Raw genomic sequence first — 19,232 nt, forward strand, 5'->3', positions numbered from 1 at the left:
TAAAATGTTTCTTTTATAGCTTTTTTGTGGAACCAGGATCTAACCATGATGAGTTTTCCAAAGTGTGAATAATATGCAATTGCTATACAAAAACAACAAACTTCAACGATTCCTCCTTGGAGAACTCCCAGGAGCTTGTGCTTCTCCAGAAGTTTCTCTCTGGGAGGAGTTAATAAGTGAAAGTTATAATTCAGTAACTTTGCATGTACCAAGTGTCATGCTAATGTTTATTATTCCCACTATATGATAACTACAAGAGAAATAATCATTAGGTGATTAAGAACCGCGGTCTGTCTACTGTAAAACTGCTGTGTTGACAGTAAAAGCAAAAAAGGTTTTCAGGGTCAGGATGCAAAAATATTTTACTGTAAGGAACTCACATCAGAAACCAAGGGATTCATGTTTTATTTTTGCATTACTTTCTGTCTTAATTTTCTTTTTGTATTATAATTTAAAACTGATGGACCATCAGTTTTAAAACTGAGGGGTTCCATCAAATATCAAAAACCTTAAGTGTTCCCAACTCACTTAGTCTATGAGGCTAACTGGAGACTTGATTTCTCTTGGCTACAGGCTACAATAAAGATTCCGTGTACATATTTAAAAGAGATTCAATACGATCCTAAGAATGCCAGATTTATGCAGAATGGCATTAGACTCTACCTTTAGGGTTCTGTTCACAGCTGAGTGAAAAACTACCATTTTTAGCTGATTTCCTAAAGAGCATCATTAAGCCAGTATTTTCTTAACCTTTAACTCTGATTTTTGAGGCAACAAAAAGACAAATAACACTAATGTATTACGTTTTTCTATGGAGAAAGGAGCTGGAAATGGGAGGTCCAGACACCCCACAGGGATCGCTGCTTGGATTTTCTGGCAGGAGGGGGATGGGGAGCTGGGCCCTAACCAGAGGGCTTAGTGTTCTAAACATTCCCTTATATGGAGGCACATAATGTGTTTCCCGCATACTGATGTTAAGCCCCAAGGATACAGAGCCTGTGAAGCAGGCAAGAAATCAGGCTTCCCATTTGCACCATGACCCTCTCCCTTGCACAGAATGTACAAGCCACAGCTTCCAGCCCTCATCTGGGACTCCAGGTGCAGTGGAAAGCTCAACCGAGAGACGCTGCCTCTGCTCCTGTTCCACTGGTCCCTCACTTCAGCAGCTCTTCATAGCCCTTGCTAAATCTATCAGTAATTTAATCTTACCTGATTCTGTGTGTGATCTTTTCCTGTCAATCTATGCCTTGCTCGAATAGTGCTGTATATTACTGTGTTTCACCTCCAACCCCTTCCTCAGTCCCCTGAATTATCAAGGGGATAATAGAATTATTATTCTGGATCAGAATCATGTCTGGTCAACTGGAAAAGATCTATAGCCAGGAAACTGTGGCCTAGAAAGTGGGCTTTCTCTTCCCTCAAGTATATGCCAATGTCTTCCAAGGTTAGCATTTCCTAAAGTGGAAATTGGGCATACAAGGAAATGTGATTTAATCATAATGAGCCACACAGTGAGCAAGTTCTTTCCTTTTTCAGTTTCCTATCAATCTTTCTGACAACCTTAATGAGAAAGTCTCCATTTGAAACCAGCACATGTTAGCACCTAATATTTACTAATCTTGTTTTTATCAAAGAGGGAGTAGGGCTTGTGTTCAGAGATCTGGGCAGGCAGCAGCTGGAATTATATGACTTTGCTGTATTTTGATTGAATGTATTATTCTGGTTGCTTTCTAATGATGGCAAGAGATGATTTTTTTAAATGGAAGTGATAGTTTCCTTTTAAAATTAAGTTTCAGTAAAAAGATTATGTAAATAACAGAACGTGATCTGCAGATGTGGCAAGAACTGTGACAACTAAGCATCAATGTTAAGAGTCTGGCAGCTCTAGTCCAAGAAAATGCTTCTAGATCAGAGATCCTCCACTCTGGCTGCACATCAGAGTCAAGTGTGGAGCTTTTAAAATATCTGAGTCTGGCCAGGCATGGTAGCTCATGTCTGTAATCCCAGCACTTTGGGAGGCTGAGGCGCATGGATCACAAGGTCAGGAGTTCAAGACCAGCCTGGCCAACATGGTGAAACCTGGTCTCTACTAAAAATACAAAAATTATCCAGGCATGGTGGTGGGTGCCTGTTATCCCAGCTACTCGGGAGGCTGAGGCAGAGAATTGCTTGAACCCAGGAAGTGGAGGGTGCAGTGAGCCAAGATCATGCCACTGCACTCCAGCCTGGGTGACAGAGCAAGACTCCATCTTAAAAAAAAATATATATATATATCCGTCCATTCTCAAGGATTTTGTTTTCCTTGTGAGAGGCCTCAGAGATCAGAATTTTAAGCAGATTTCCAAGTGATTTAAATGAGCAGCCACAGTTGAGACCATTGCACTACCCTGCACTGCCTCCCTGGTGCGTGGCGATGTCCATTGTAGAATAATACTCAGTAGCGCAAACTGTAACATGACCCTGCCCATTGGGGGTCTCCTCACAGAAAAGTCATTGATACAGAACTACATAACCAAGGCTCTGATTTCTTGGCAGTTACTGGCAAGGCTCGAAAAATAAGCAAAAATTGAGCTGGCTTTGGATGAAGGTGATGGATTGCCTCTGTCTAGAATGGTGGTATCTTGAGGATTTTAGAGGATAAACATTACACCACGAGGAAGCTGAAATGTCCCTCCCCTGATTTATGGTTAATGAGCCCTGTGTTAGGTGCTGAGGATACACTAATGACCCTTACCTGGGAAATCTTTCCTATCACGTCTACCTCCTGTTTCTATGGATCAGTTCTTGTTTTATGCCATTTTTCACTCTATTTTGTATCTAAGCTGAGGGTCTCTGACTATAAATTTTCATCAGTAAAATTCTGAACAAAACATCAACTGATAAATGTTTATCAATCAAATCTATATAGCTGCCATTGTTAAATGGTGTGTTAATAGTTAAAAGCTTTGGGAATGGCCGGGCACGGTGGCTCATGCCTATAATCCTAGCACTTTGGGAGGCCAAGGCAGGTGGATCACTTGAGGTCAGGAGTTAGAACCAGCCTGGCCGATATGGTGAAACCCTATCTCTACTAAAAATACAAAAACTAGCCAAGCATAGTGGCACATGCTTGTGATCCCAGCTACTTGGGAGGCTGAGGGACGAGAATCGCTTGAACCCAGGAGGTGGAGGCTGCAGTGAGCCAAGATCGTGCCACTGCACTCCAGTTTGGGCAAAGAATGAGACTCTGTCTCAAAAAAGAAAAAAAAAAAAACCTCTGGGATCATCTTGCCCACCACTAGAGGAGGGCTAACCCTCTATGCTGACAACTGGCAGGTGGGTGGTGAACAGTGCCATCATGGATGGGATATGCCCTGGAGTCTCACACTCTGGCTCATGGGGGCTCTTGGTCTTGTCTGTGGAACCAGTGACTCTTACCTCTCAGACCATTTTTTCCCAAGTCCTGATATGTTCACACTAGCAGGTTTGTTTTTTAGATAAGGCCATTTCTGAAAAGATGTAAATATACTTAAATATCATAAAGTCACACAAAGGAAGGGTATTATTGGGAGTCAAAGTGCCTCCATTCCACAAAGCGTGGATCGTTTTCAACCAAAAACATAATCTGTGTCTGGGCTGAGAGAAACACTCATACAGGAAAGCCAGAGGCATTACTTGTGGGTGCCTGGGCAAAAGGACAGGACATGCTTCTTGGGCAGCTGGAGGAGTTTTTTTCCTCAGAGTGATGGGCAAAATCATCCCAGATCAAGCACAGGTGGGTGTATGGAGTGACGGTCTGAGAGGGGTGGCTGAGATGGGGCTTTTACTTTTTTACTTTCCATGCATTTGAATTGTGTACATTTGCTACATATGAGTCTTTCCTTTTAAGGAAAAAAGTAATAAATATTTAGTGCAGTAAATCTAAACAATAAAGTCTAAAAAGTGAGAGACACTTCTCCCATGCCCCTGTCATCCATCACACCCCATAGAGGCAGTCACTCTTCTCACCTTGGTGAGTACTGCTTTTATAACTACTAATTTTATATGAGAAAATCTGCTAGAACATAAAAACATCTGGAAGAATATCCTTTAGAATGTGAACAGAGGTCAGCTGGGTGTGGTGGCTCATGCCTGTAATCCCAGCGCTTCGGGAGGCCGAGGTGGGCAGATCACTTGAGGTCAGGAGTTCAAGACCAGCCTGACCAACATGGTGAAACCACATCTCTTCTACTAAAAATACAAAAATTAGCTGGGCTTGGTGGCGCATGCCTGTAATCCCAGCTACTTAGGAGGCTGAGGCAGGAGAATTGCTTGAACCCGGGAGGTGGAGGTTACAGTGAGCCGAGATGATGCCACTGCACTCCAGCCTAGGCAACAGAGTGAGACTCCGTCTTAAAAAAAAAAAAGTGAACAGAGGTCATCTTAGTGTGACAAAGTGGTTTTTGTTTTCTTTCTGCTTCTCTGAGTTTTCAGTCAATGAATTTATTTCAATTATGTAATAAAAACAATTAGAGGAAAGACATTAAAAGGTAGAAGTAGGAGACAGAAGGTCAGATGTGGAGATGGAACTATTGAAAAGAACAAAAACAGTCGGCAAAGCTCAGCTGGGCATCTCTCTGTACTGTAATATGCTAACCTTAAGGATCTTTGGACTCCAAGGCACATCTGGTTTTCATCCAGACTCCTGCACTAGCTGTAATGCTGGGAAAATCAGCTCCCTCTTGGGGCCTCAGTTTTCCTATCTACAAAATTTGAGGTTGCACTAGATGAGCAGTTCTCAACAGGGGGAGGTTTTACCCTCCTAAGGAATATCAGGCAATATCTAGAGACATTATTGGTTGCCACAATGAAGGGTACTACTGGAATATAGTCCAGAAATGCTATTTGACATCCTATAAAGTCCAGGGCAACCCCCTAAAAGATTATCTGGCTCCAAATGTCAGTGGTGCTGAGGTTGAGAAACTGACCCTGGATAGTCTCTGGGGGCTTTTCCAGATCTGACTGGCATTCGGATCTGTGAGTTTGGGTCTAGACTCTCCTCACCTCTGGTGAGGGCAGTAATGCTCTCAAATGACTGACCGGAGTGTTTCTGTGGTCCACTCTAATAAAATAAGGACAGAAGAAGTAACAGAGATGAAGGCAGAGAACACTCCAGGCAAGAGGCCTTGCAGTAAAAGGCAGACTAAACGGCTCTGTCCTTCCCAGGGACTCGGGCCTGCCTTCCCTCACACGTACAAATAGGTCCCTCTCCTGGTGTGTGCTGGCATAACAAACAATGGCCGGAAGTCTAGAAAACCACGCAAAATTTAAACAAAAACTTAGTGATTGCTATTTCCCTAATGACCACTTTCTGATTTCCCAGGGAAGGAAATACTAGAGGAAACACTAGACATTAATAGAATTTCCTTTAAAAACCTGATACATATAAAAATACTTAACAAATGTTGATTAGTTTCAGATTAGATCCAACAAATATATTAAGAGGCTGCGATGACCAGACCATTTATGGATACGAGATAAATGACAGACATAGCACTACCACTACAGATTGCAGGAGGAAGGTCTTTTCAAGAAGTGGTGCCAGAACAATCTGGAAATAAAAGATTTATACCTCCCATTAAACACAAACATCAATTCTAGGTGAATAATATGGACTGAAAGGTCTGTTTAGCCTTGAAAGACTAACCTCTAAAACTTTCAGAGGATAGCCCATCTTATGCATTAGAGTAGGAAAGGTTTTCTAAACAAATCACAAGAGTATCAACCGCAAGGGAAAAAAATAACTACACTAAGCCTCAAGAACTTCTATTCACCAAAAGACAAGCCAGAGTAACATATCTGCAATACATGTATCCATAATACATAATGGCCACCAATCCATAAGAAAGATGACTTAAAAAGGCAAGAATGTTGACCAGCACTTCACAAAAGATGGTGTCCAAATGGCTAGTAGCATGTGGAAGGAGAATCAGCATCATTAGGGAAATAAAAATCATAATGAAATATGGCAGTCCCCCCAGAATGGCTATGATTAAAGAGGGACAAATTGTTTATGGGGCTGCAAAGAAATTATAACTCTCATATACTGCTGAATGGGAGTATAAATTGGTACAATTTGTAAAACTGCTTTGAAGCTAACCTAATAGGTATTTCCCTAATAAAAATAGAAGCATCTATACACCAAAACACATGTACAAGAATATTCATGACATCATTATTCATAATAGTACCAAACTATAAACAACCCAAATGTCCACCCACAGTAAAATGGATGATTCAGTTAATCTGTTCATGCAATGAGAATACTAGAGTAATTGATTTGGTAATTAAAAAATGGATCATCTACAACATAGATGAATCTCAAATGTAATGTTGAATGACAGAGGTCAGAAAGGAAAGGGAAAACATACTAGATAACTCTACACGAAGTTCAAGGACAAGCAACACTATCTCTGGAAATAGAACTCAGAACCATGATTCCTTGCAGAACACTGAAGAGGGCATGAAAGAACCATCTATGGTACTATAAATGTTCTGCGTCTAGACCTGGGCTACATGGACATGTGCCTTCATCAAGCTGTACACTTAAGATTTATGCATTTGACTGTAATACATTAATTGAAACTACCAGAACACCCTATAAAAACCAAAAACCAGACAAATGATGCACAGGTACCTGGGTTTCTGTACTAATATTGCACCCTGAATTTTGAGAAATATTTATAAGCACCTAACTTAATGAGGAAAATACCTTTGTCCAAGTGATCAACTGTTCAATTTATATCCCTCTACCTATTAATGATATATTAATCTGTTTTTTTAAAGGCAGACAAAAAATGGAAAAGTAAAATGGGCAAGAGATTTCTTACTTTTTCCTTTGCACTTTCTGGTATTTCCCAGTTTTTCTAAAACTAGCATATACTATTTTAAATTATACGTCAATAATATATGAATATGCTTTCCTTGTAAGAAATTAAGACATTCCAAATAAGGCTAAAAAGTCCCTGTTGACATCTAATCCTGGATTCCTCCCTAATACCTAGAGAAAATGACTGTGAATTATTGGTATGCTTTTTTTTCTAGATCTTTTTCAATGTAGAGTTATTTGTGGCATCATGTGTGTCTTGTCCTAAACTTTTTTAAGCTCAATATTGTATCTTTCACTATTTTTTATCTTGGTATGTGCAAAGCTACTTTATCAGCTTATTCTTTTTACCTGCTTCAGAGTTTTCCATGATAATGGATATTCTACAGTTTATACAGCCTTTCCTCTACAATGGCCATTAGGCATCTTTCTTTCTTTTTTTTTTTTTTTTTTTTTTTTTTTTGGCAATTAGTAGTCCTCTTTCATTGAGAACAATTGGTATGTCATTTAAAAATTTAATTCTAGCTTCCTAAACTAAAAAACACTCCAGAAAGTTCATGCCTCATTCTAATCTCAGAAAGCATGTCTAGGCTTGGAGATCTCCCCAGCTGTCTAAGTAGAAAGGGGAATGTGTACTTTGGTGAGCCTAATCCCTGCTCTGTGTTCCCCATCCTTCCCCAGCCCCCAAGGACTGGGATCAAGACTGGAAACCTGTGCTTTAGTTCTTCCACCTCTGCTGCTGCTATGCTATGTGACCTCAGGTGGGTTCCTCCTCTCTCTGGTTCTCAGTTTTCTCACTTATGAATAGAGGGGGTTGAAACATTCATGCTGTAGGGAGTCTGTCTCAGGCCTCAGCTCTGAAGGTCATTGATACTGAGTGTCCTGTTGTCCTCAGTGATACATGTGAGTGACCACCCGGACGGTGCCTGAGGAAGTGGTCCTTTCCTTGCAGCCCCCATCAATAGTCTGCCTCTGGATTCTGAACAGGGGAAGCTGAATTGATGGTCTCTGAGTCACAGTTCCTCATGAAAAGAGGTGCTTAACAGGAGACACTCAGGGACTGAGGCTTCAGGGACCTGCCCCCCCCACCCACCTCCACTGTTCCTGGTGCCCCTGAGGCCTTCAGAAGTTGTTCCTATTTATCCCTATGACTTCTCAGGGCTACGTTGCTATAGCAACCTGGGTCTGCTGATCTGTGTAAAAAACTTACCAATTAGCTGTCTGGAGAGTCCATTTAAGGGGTAACAGAGAAGGAATTACTCCTTATAGAGGAAGAGCAAACAGTCCCCATTTCAGAGCCTCTCAGGGACAGTCTGAGAACAGCGGGTCCAAGTTACTCATCTTAGGGATGGGGGCACGGAGGGATGAAATGAACTGGTTCATCCCAAGTCACAAAGACAATTAGAGACAAGGCATCCTTTCTGGCTCTGATTCGGAAGCTCCATTATCTCTCTACCTTTGTTCCAGGCTTCTCCTTTCCCCTCCTGTCTATTCTCCAAGCACCTATTGCCTCCAAGATGGGCTCTAGACTGTAAGAGCCTTGTGCTTCACTCTCCCAATAGCCCCCAGGCCTTTGAAAACAGCCAGGCAGACCCCCTCACCTGCTGCTCATATGGCATCCTGCAGTGGCCCACGAAGCCCCAGTGACCTGCTGCCTGGCTGCCTCCCTCCGCAGCTCTAACCTCTGTCCCCTTGGCACCAGCTCACTATGAGGTCCTTCCTATTCCTTAAGACCGAGCTCCATGCTCTTCAAAAACAGCACATCTCTCTCTGACACAGCCACTCTCCCTTTATCCTGTAATCCTGTGTATTCCTTCACAGCTCCCCTCCCTATCTGCAACCACACTCAGATTGTTATGACTTTGCTCGTTCCCCTCTCGAACAAAAATGGCAAAACTCTGTCTCTTATTCATGACCATTTATCCACAACCTAGAACTGCTCCTGGCAATGAAGAGGCTCGCCACGCCTCTTGCTGAATGAGTGGATGGATGGCTGGATGCTGAAAGAGATTCCCACTAGGTCCTGAGAATGAGGCATCCCAGAGTAACATCCTTCTGCTCCAGGCTGTCTCTGTTACACCTGTAGGACTGGGCCCACTGGGAGCACCATGTGGAGAACAGAGACAAACTGGAGTGCCTTGGGGAGGAAGGAGGAGAGCACAGTCTCTGAGTCAGCCGTGAGGCAGAGCAAATACAAGTGGTCATGCAGGAAGAAAAGCGTGCCGGTTCTGCGGGGTCCCAAGAGGGAGATGTACAGGGGCGGGGGTGTGCTTTGTTCAATATGACAACACTACAGATGGTTTAGTTCTTACTGCATGAGCTTCACATGTGGTGTATCTTTCCAGCCTTGAAACTATCCTGCAGGGTAAAACAACTGTCCCCCATCATAAAAAATGAAGTAACAGTGCATGTTCTCCCCTCAGCCTGGGACAGCTTCACCAGGCAAATTCCTGCTCATTCTCCAGGCCACCTCCCTGGAGAAGTCCTTCCTCAGCCCCAAGAACACATCGAGTTCTCTGTCTTCTGTTCCCACAGGACCCTGCACTCACCCCTCCTAGCTCTTGCTGTAACAATAGACACATGATTTCGGTGTAAATATGGACAGGACAGGAGGCAGGGCTGGACACTGCTACATGCCCCAGCACAGTGCCTGTCCTATGGTATCCAAGGAATAATTATCTAATGAGTGAGATAGAGCAGGGAACCCTCTTAGGGGCCTGCAGCACTGCCCCCGCCAAGCATGGAAATAAAATCTTGAGTTTCTTCAAGGGAAATTCCAGGCACCTAGCTAGCCCTGAGAAGTAAATAAGCAAGCTGATAAGCAAGAAGGTAATAGTAACTTAAAACAACAGCCAAGGAAGCTAGAATCATGGGATGTTTGATTCTCTACAGAAATTAAAGATAACATCTTCACATATGAACCAGAGTTCTTTTTCAGAAACCTAGACCCACACCAAACAGATGTGCTGGCATGCAGACCTCAGATAAGAGGGAACTGCAGGCCGAACTCTGACCACAGTTCCAGTTCTTTGTTCTAAACTTATTCCTGGGAGGCCTGGAAGAAGCCATACCCACAAGCCAGAGCTAACATTCTTTTCTGCTGACCCTAAATTTTCAAACAAAGCTTCTCTTCCTTACCCAATTGCAAAGCAGAAACTCGCTGAAATCTACCTATGACTATAAGCCCCCACCCACTTCAAGATAGCCTGCCCCTTTGGGCTAAACCAATGTGTAACCTCTATACAATGACTTATAACTTTGCCTGAAACTTCTGCTTTCCTGAAATTTACCCCTGCCCTTAAAAACCCTTGTTTGCAAGCCATTGGAGAGGTGGGGTCTTAAGCGAGAACTGCTCAGTTCTCCTTGCTTGGTACTCTGAAAATAAACACCCTCCTTTCTCCTGCAGTAAACCTCGGCGTGGATGTTTGTTCTTACTGTGCCAGGCAGGTGGACCCCAGTTTGGTTCCATAACTTGAGGGAAACTGAGACCTAGACAACTGCACTAATCGTGGATGGCGGAGCCAGGACTAGAATCCAGGTCTGTCTGGAAATGAACTGAAAAGAGCACGCGAGCTTGCGCTAAAAGCACAAATCGATGCTGCAGGAGCCTCAATATCTGGTTGGGGTTGGCATCCCCTCCAGCCTGGAGACACCCCAATTCCTTTGGGCTCTGGACTTACCAGAGCTTGCTCTATGAGGAGGCAGAAGAGGATGGCATTGCCCACTTCCCTCAAGCTCTGGAACACGTCTGTTTTGAGCTCTGCGTACTCAATGATGTCCTTCAGCTGGTGGTGGAAGAACTCCAGGATCCCTGGGAGGTGAAGTGGGGTGGTCAGTGGGAAGTTGACACTGCTCAGTAGGGTCTATGGGAAACAATGACTGAGTGGCAGCCCCAGACCTGACTCTGGGATAGCAAAAAGCCAAACCACGCATCCCTCTTATCTACAGGCCCAGAGTGAGATTTCTTTCAGGGCTCAGTACTGGAAAAAGTTCGAGAAGGTGGCTCATGTCCTTTTCAGAACACACACATGCACGTGCACAAACACATGCACACAAATGAGGCACCATTGGACCCTTCCCAGTCCCTCCAAAGTTGCCGGAATTCCTAATCATGACAGGAATATTTATTAGTAGGTGTCAGATATTGTGCTGAGCACTTTATCTGTAATATCTCATTTAATACAATATCACGAACTAGGCACTATTACCCCTGTTTTCAGATGAGGCTCAGAGAGGGTAAGGGGCATGCCCGTAGTCACACAGGTAATAAGTAGGGCAGCTGGGACTGAACACCAGAAATTTTAGCCTTATCTTTTTCCTATTCTGAATCACACAGATCCAACACTAGACATCTTGGTTTTGAAAAGAAACATCAGATGCCAATTCAGAGTCCCCATTTTTCCCTCTTCTCCAGGCCCTGTATTCAGTTCACTATTAAGGAAGGAAATGATTATTTCTCTGCCCAGTGGTCAAACAGCAAAGATGTCCATTTCCTGACTTAACTTAGATATGTCAACTTGGCACCACTGCCTGGAGCCTCAGTCTCCCCAAATATGCAGATGGAGGAAGATCTCCTGGAGGTACAGAGCTCATAAATACCTTTTCTAATAACCTGGCTCTGCATTATTTAAACACGCTCACATTTGCTGTCCCCTTCCAACTTCCCAGCAGTCCCATGAGGCAGGTCCCGCAAGCATCATCTCCCTCCACTGACAAGATGATAACATTGCTCAGAGGGATTAAAAGGCTATCTAGCTAGTGGCGGGGGAGGATGGATAGCCAGTACTCTGCCAGCTCACTGGCATGTTAGAGAAGCAAACGCTCTAAAGTGGATGGTCAGAGCCTCCCTCCCCACCATGGGATGGGTCTGGATTGTTTTGCTATCACCAACCTGGGGAGCCATACTCATGTCGGGGCAAGCGGCATATCTTGGGCATCACCTCTATCAGTGTTTTCACATACTGGAGAATGGTTCCTTGGAGCTGACAAAAGAAGAGTACAGATGAGTGGGCTGAATTCTGGGCTATGGGGGGTATGGAGGTTATGCTGAGACCTCTGAGAGGGTGGGGCAGGCTGTTGCCTAAAGGCGGGGAACAGTCCCTTTGACCTTTATAAGGGAAAATAAGCCTTTATAAGACTGAAAAAGGAGCTCTCTTATTGTCTTGGGCTTATAGACTTCAAGGAGGGCACATTTCTAGGTGTAGCGTCTTTCCTGGGACTGAGGATGCTTATATCAGTTTCAGACTGAGAGCTAAAATGAAATGGAGCCAGGAAATTGTGGAGATTGAAACATGCTATTTAATTTCAGCCTGGAAAATTCATGGCACGTTCATCCCTCCTGTGCCCAAGGCAGACATCTTTAATCAATTACCACATTTTCTTGTTTTACTCTGGATTTAGCCCCACAATCTTTAACAACCCATGGTTCCACAAAGCTGCTTCCAAAGAATTGGAGTTAGCAGATTAATCCTATTTGCTATTCCTGACCTGGTTATATATTACTTTCTCTTTCATCATTTGAAATTTTCATAAACATCTTAAAGGTTTTGACCTTCAGCAGTGTTGCAGGAAATTAAATGAAATTCAGATGACCATATTTGGGGCAGATTCAGAATAGTGGTAAAGGGATACAGAACTCTCTTAAAGCCAGTGCAGTATGGGGAGCAGTGTTTAGCAAGAAACCCCCAGGGAAAGAAGCATGGTGACTGATTAGAGATGTCTGCCATGGGTAAGGGCGTGGAAAATGGCAGCACATGTGTCATGAATTTGCCCTTCTCAAATTAGATAATGGAGCACAGCTGGGGAGGATGAGCAGTCAGTGGCAAGCTCTGAAGGACAAAATCAGGATTTCTGAGTTCAGTCATCAAATACAAGGAGTCTGGGGATCAGAAAATGAGGAGCACAGCTATAGGTCAAAATGTGCACAGAAATGTAACAGAATGATAGGTAAGACCAATCCAGGGATATGGGCAAGGGAACTCCCTGAGTGGTTTCTACAGGCAGAGCTGCAGTGCCTGGGATTTGTTTTTACAGGCCAGGTAAAAAGTAAAAGCAAACCTTGTTTATGTCAAACCCACATGGGCACATCTCAAGCCACACCGAGGCCTTTCCTTACCAAGCTCTTCACAATCTTTAGCAGTTCCTCCATGACCACAGCGATGCCCTGATAACCCAGGAGTCTGCAGATAGTCTTGAAATGAGGTGGCCCCACGAAATTCCTGTAGGAGCTGTAGATGTGGCTGTAAGCAATGTTGAGAGGCTGGAAAACAGAGGTAGTGGCAAAGTAAGTGCCTGAGTACTGAATGGATGCTGGTGGAGTCCTGGCAGATGTTCTGCTGACAGAAGCATTAGGAACCCAGTGTTACGAGTGTGCTCACTGGAGCCCCATGAATGTGTCTGCAAAATGGTGGTCATAGAGAGAGGTGTGGTCAGTGACTGCAGGATGGCACACAGTCACCAGATGGAGCAGCCACTCCCTAGCAGAAAAGGATAAAGCGCTTCCAAGCAAATATCCCTTTTACAGGGATTCCTGCCATCCATGACGCTCCACACCCAAACCAGGAGTTTTACAAATTGAGCCATGGGGGAAAAGATAAACAGCCAATTTCCTTTCTTAAGAGACATTACTAGTACTAGACATTGGCTGCAAGAACCATGTGAAAACTCAACAGCTGGTTCAACACTGTCATTTTTCCTCTACTGTTAGTTGTTTCCATCTATGACAGGCGGGGTCCTGGGAACACACAGGCCTGGGAGTCAGGAGATCTCTGCTGAGTGCATGGGACAACCGCCTAGGGTCTTTGAGCCTTAGTTTCCACATCTGTGAAATGAGGGGTTGGATTAAGTCAGTGGTTTCCTAACTCTAAGAGCAGCAATCCGAAGGAAAGATGCCACGGAAGCTCATATGTGAAGCAGGCAAAATGGAGCTGCTCTGGCTTGATGCTGGCTGGGGACCCAGGGACCTGGCCACCACCATCATCCGCTGAACCCCATGAGACGCCACAACTGAATTTGAAAGACCTCTTTAAGATCTTTGTCTGAGAATATACAACCAAACTAGAGGCCCCTAAATTGGTCTCACTTGGTTGGTGAGAATGTAAAGTTATCATTGACTCTAACGCTCTGTTCTGGAAATGCTGCCGCTTACGGAGCACCTAATGCCAGGCTTTGTGAAGCCCTCTGGGTGCATTATTGTTTAATCCACCCAACAAACCTATGTGATCTATATCATTATTAGCCCCATTTCACAGATGAGGGAACTGAGGCTCAGATGGGAAGAAGCCTGCACTCACCTGAAGTGGGTATGGCTGATTCCAAAGCCCATGCTCCACCTATCATGGTGTATTTTGGAAGCTGAATTCTTATATAAATGATACTCAGTTTTTTACATAAGGTTTCACTTCAAAACTTAGGTTTTTTTGTTTTTTGAGACAAAGTCTCACTCTGTCGCCCAGGCTACAGTGCAGGGGTGCGATCTTGGTTCACTGCAATCTCTGCCTCCAGGGTTCAAGCAATTCTCCTGCTTCAGCCTCCCAAGTAGTTGGGATTACAGGTGCCCTCCACTATGCACGGCTAATTTTTTTGTACTTTTAGTAGAGGTGGGGTTTCACCATGTTGGCCAGGCTGGTTTCAAACTCCTGACCTCAAGTGATCTTCCCACCTCGGCCTCCTGAAGTGCTAGGATTACAGGCATGAGCCACTGCACCCAGCCCAAAACTTAGTTCTGAGTGTAGTTCTCCCAACTGGAATTGCAAAAATCTTGTACATGGAACATGCAATTTATGGGATGACCACATAAGATATTCTATTCACTGAAATTCTCTATTAGCCAGCTAGTTAGAAATTCTACATCAGTTAAATGGAAATTCTAATGATGCTTTTGGAGTACTGCAAGATTTTCAACTCCCTTTGGAGCCATCAAGAAAATATTTAATTGAGTTCAGTCTAAGTTTTGAGTTAGGTACGTATGTATGAATTATTCTAAACTTTACAAAACAAGCATCACAAGTATGCACTAATAACAAGGATCCATGAAGAACACAATTAGAGTTCCCACTAATAGCAAGGACTTGTGAAGAATCAGAACACCCACTCATTCACCAGGTTGAGTAATAGTTCACTTGGTAAGCTCATGCCTAGATATTGGGAGGCCTGGAACGTGAGAAGGAGCAAAATTTTGTACATGACACTGAGGAGCTGTCATAGCAAACTCTGCCTGAACCTAGTGGAGGTACTTACTGTATTTAGCTTCGAAATGTATGGGCCAGGAATGGCTTACATAGGGAGAAAATGGAACTGATTTAAGAGTATGATGTTCACTGAAGTTGATGTTCACTGAAGTTGATGTTCAGCAAATCCTGGGAGTGTATGACTTGCTGAGTTGATTTAGATAACCGTGGGGCCAGGCCATGTCATTTTCTAGGTGTAGAGCAAATCTGTTTGAGTGCCTCTGTCACAGGCCACCCTGTCAAACCGGGCTGGGATTAGGTTGAGGTGAGTGAGGCACATAGGATATGTAAAATGCTAGGAGGCATGTACTCTTCTAAGCGAATGCAGCTTAGTTTTTGCCCTGTTAGCAAAGCCCCACTCTGTATTCTCCTGTTTCCCTCTCTGGAGATGAGGAATACATAGCAATCACCAAACAAGCCATGGCTTACCTCTGGTGGGAGGAGGAGACTAACTGGAAAAGGGGATGAGAGGACTTCCTAGGGTGATGGAAAAGCTCTGCATCCTGACTGGGCTGTTGACTACATAGATGTGTTTGTGAAAACTCACAAAACTGTACATACAATTATGATCTGTGCCGTGTGCACCGAATGCATCCCTTCCAAATTAGGATTTGGAATCTTAATCACAAACAAATTAGGATTTTTGTGTTGAAATCCTAACCGCCAATATGATAGTATTAGGAGGTGGGCCTTTGAGAGGTGATCAGGCCATGAGGGTGGAGCCCTCATGAGTGGGATCAGTGCCCTCATCAGAAAAGACAACAGTGCTTGCTGTCTCTCTCTCCTCTATGCCATGGGAGCCTACAGTGAGGAAAGGGGCCATCTGCACACCAGGAAGTGGGCCCTCACCAGACACTGGATCTGTTGGCACCTTGATCTTGGACTTCTCAACCTCTAGAACTGTGAGAAATAAATGTTTGTTATTCAAGTTACTCAGCTTATGGTATTCTTGTTATAGCAGGCTGAACTGACAAAGACAGTGCATCTTACTGAATATGATTGATTATACTTCAATCAAAAAGTAAATTTAAAAATCCCACTGAGCTATGTCATAGCTTAATTCACCTTCCCAACATGATTTTCAAAGGTTAAAAAGCAGAAACATGCTTTAAATTTTCTCCTGAAGAGGGCTGCAGCTTAAGCCAGCACAGGCACCAGGTGACAAAGATCTGGCTGTGCTCACAGCCATGGGAACATGGTGCTCATGGACTGCCCTGACAGCCTTCTCATTCTCCACCCACACCAGGGACTCTAGGCTTCTCCTGTAAACCCAGCAAAGCTCTCAGCACATTCTCGTTTGTCCTCTTTTCAAATATTTCAGAAAGGAATTTCTGAGTAGCAGGGAGCTTTCTAATGGATATCACTGCAGAGGACAAAAAGCAATCATCTACTTATATTTTCTGTCTGATTCTCTGACTTCTTTTCTAGCTTTGTCTGAGTCCGTAGGATGGGCTTTGGGGTGGGCACACCTCAGTTCAAATTCTAGGTCTGTAAATGTACTAGTTAGATGCTCTTGGGCAAATTACCTAAATCCTCTAAGCCTTAATTTCCCCTAAGTAGAGATGATAATACCAAATCCAATAGGGTTGTTTGAGGTTTAAATGTGATCACATATATAAAGCAGTCAGCATGGTGCCTGGCACACTGGAAATGCTCACTGAAATAATAGCCATTAATGTTACTTTGTTTGATGACTTGGTAAATAAAGACAAAAACACAGCTTTCTGGTCGAATTTCCCCCAGAAGCTTTGGCAACAGCTATGATTCTCTGATTGTAAAGAGGGGAGTGCATATGTGGGGCATAATTTTATGCAACACAGCATGTACCCCACAAAGTGATAGGACAGAGGTGAGAGCCAGGACTAGTTGATAGAATGCACCAAAAAATGCATTTTATTCAACATTAAGAACATCATAAAAATGGGAGATGTTCAGCAACAGATTGTACTGGGTGGAGTCCCTCCTCACTGCAGGTATCTTATAACAACAGGGTTGTTATAAGGGGTCCCGTCAAGGGCTGGAGGTGGGGATAGATGTGCTCCCTCTAGAGGATCAAGCTGAAATGCATTCTTCCTGGACGCTCATCCTTCTGAGTGGTGTCCTAAACCCTCACCGCCACCCAAGAAGCTTCTAGTATCAAGCTTCCCTGAACACTTTCTGGCAAGCACAAATAAATACATATTTACATATATGGAAACTGTTCAGCAGGAATTCCCAGATCTAGGCAGAGGCGGAGAATAGTATTGGAATTGTTTTACCACGTAAGGATTTTTAAAATGCCCCCTACACACCCACTCGGTTCACTTTGGAGGCCCCTGATTGACATTCCTATGTGAGTCTTGGATTCTGGTCTAGACTGGGAGTTTAGGCTTCAGTTGATGGCCCAAGATGCATTTCATGTGAGAAGGACCAGGATGAAATGAGGAGAATTCAAATCCTCCTCGTAAGATTAAAAAAAAAACTCCCCTGACCCCTCATTCCCCCAAATATACCACACGCATGCAAGAAGAAATGCAAACGCATGCTGAAAAGTACACACACACTCATCCCCGGAGGGCACCCATCTGACCTGCTGGCTCAATAGGAGGCTGGGCCCTATTGAGAAAATGTGGGAATAGGGGAGCCTGGGCATTTTCTGAGAGTTGGCAAAGAAAAACAAGAATGCAACATGACATGAGCCATTGGAAACTTGCCATTGAACCAATTCTGCTAACTGATAGGTTCCAACCAATGGGCCTCATAGGAAACTAATTATGTATCCTATCTGGTTAGGATGGCGCATTAAAATCAAGCTTGTTTAAATCCACACTACACAAAATAGATACCTTTATGAGATCTCAAGAAATAAACAATGCTGTTTCAGGAATTAGAGCCATGTTATTACTGTGTGACGCAGACCTGCATTTTCTTAAAAAAAGCAAAAAAGTATTTTTAAGGAGAGAAAAAAATATGGTGAGTTTAATCTAGCAGATCCTGGGCACTGTAATATTATCTGTAGATGAACTTTAAAATGTTGTGATAAAATATACAAACATAAAATTCACCATTTTAGCCATTTTTAAATGTTGTATATAGACTTTTCATCTATCTGTTGAGATAAGCCTCTATCTCATCAGATGGTAAACACGGCCAGCCACTTCAAACAGTAAGGCCTATTTACTTGGCAAACTGAATTTGTAAGCAATTTGCATCTCTGCTCTCTGGAATCACAATTGCTGTTTTCAGAGATCCCAAGAGGAATGAAAACTGTTCCTAATTTCCTATTTTTGTTACAATTTCTCTAATGGATATCATCAGCCTGCAAACACAAACACAGCTCTCTAATTTAGGTGGAAGAGCTGCAGCTCAATTCCCTAAAATCACTGCAGGTAAATAAAGGCGAGGGCAAAAATAAAACAGCAGCATCGTCCTTGTCGGGAAGGTCACAGAGCAAGATGGTGCCAAGGACTGATCAATTCTCAGTTCCAGGATCAAATCCATTGTGAACGCTTGGGTAAAACTACTAATGTGTCTGTCTGTCTTTTCTTGACATTTGGGGGCCATAGGGCTGGGTCTCTGACATCTGGGTTCCTTCTTGGCCTTCTCAGCTCAGAGGCTGAAAGATCCAAAGAGCTGCTATGCAGATCTCAAGAAATGATGCTCCTTTCTTTCCTGAGCTATGAATAAGGTGCGTTGGAAAAGGCAAGCAGGGGAACAGGAGCCGAGCCTCCGGCTCCAAGAGATCACATCAACACTGTCACACTCAGCGATGCTAAAACTTTTGAAGGGAACCGATGTCATCACTTTTCTTGATAATCAGTACTCATGTGATGACACACAAGTATATCACACTTCTCTGTGAATTTTTCACATATGAATTCCGTCATAGCCGCCCGCATTGTTTTCTGTGGCTGCTCTAACAATTACCACAAACTTGGTGGCTTTGAACAACAGAAATGTATTCTCTCAGGCTTCTGAAAGCCATAAATCCAAACTGGTATCACTAGGCCAAAATCAAGGTGTTGGCAGGGCCACACTCCCTCCAGAAACTGCAGGGGACGATCTGTTTCCTGCCTCTTCAGCTACTGGAGGCTGGCGGCATTCCTGGGCTTGCGGCTGCACCACTCCAATCTTCTTATCTCTCTGCTGGGTCTTCATATGGCCTTCTCCTCTTACATGTG

At 43.6% G+C, this 19,232-nt stretch overlaps 2 protein-coding genes across 17 annotated transcripts in view; one reads left to right on the forward strand and one right to left on the reverse strand.

Annotated features, from left to right (window-relative positions):
* CYFIP2 (cytoplasmic FMR1 interacting protein 2) overlaps positions 1–19,232 on the reverse strand; it is a 133,726-nt gene that overhangs the window by 27,628 nt on the left and 86,866 nt on the right. For all 16 annotated transcript variants that reach the window (XM_063642650.1, XM_055285468.2, XM_063642653.1 and 13 more), the window contains 3 exons: positions 12,960–13,103; positions 11,736–11,826; positions 10,525–10,655 (listed from right to left, as the gene is read on the reverse strand). In XM_063642650.1, coding sequence (XP_063498720.1) covers positions 10,525–10,655; positions 11,736–11,826; positions 12,960–13,103 — 366 coding nt within the window. The remainder of the gene's footprint in view (positions 1–10,524; positions 10,656–11,735; positions 11,827–12,959; positions 13,104–19,232) is intronic.
* Positions 1–19,232, forward strand: part of FNDC9 (fibronectin type III domain containing 9) — a 52,862-nt gene that overhangs the window by 22,372 nt on the left and 11,258 nt on the right. The gene's annotated exons all lie outside the window — the stretch shown is intronic.

The sequence above is a fragment of the Symphalangus syndactylus genome, chromosome 7, assembly GCF_028878055.3.
Source record: "Symphalangus syndactylus isolate Jambi chromosome 7, NHGRI_mSymSyn1-v2.1_pri, whole genome shotgun sequence".
NCBI lineage: Eukaryota > Metazoa > Chordata > Mammalia > Primates > Hylobatidae > Symphalangus > Symphalangus syndactylus.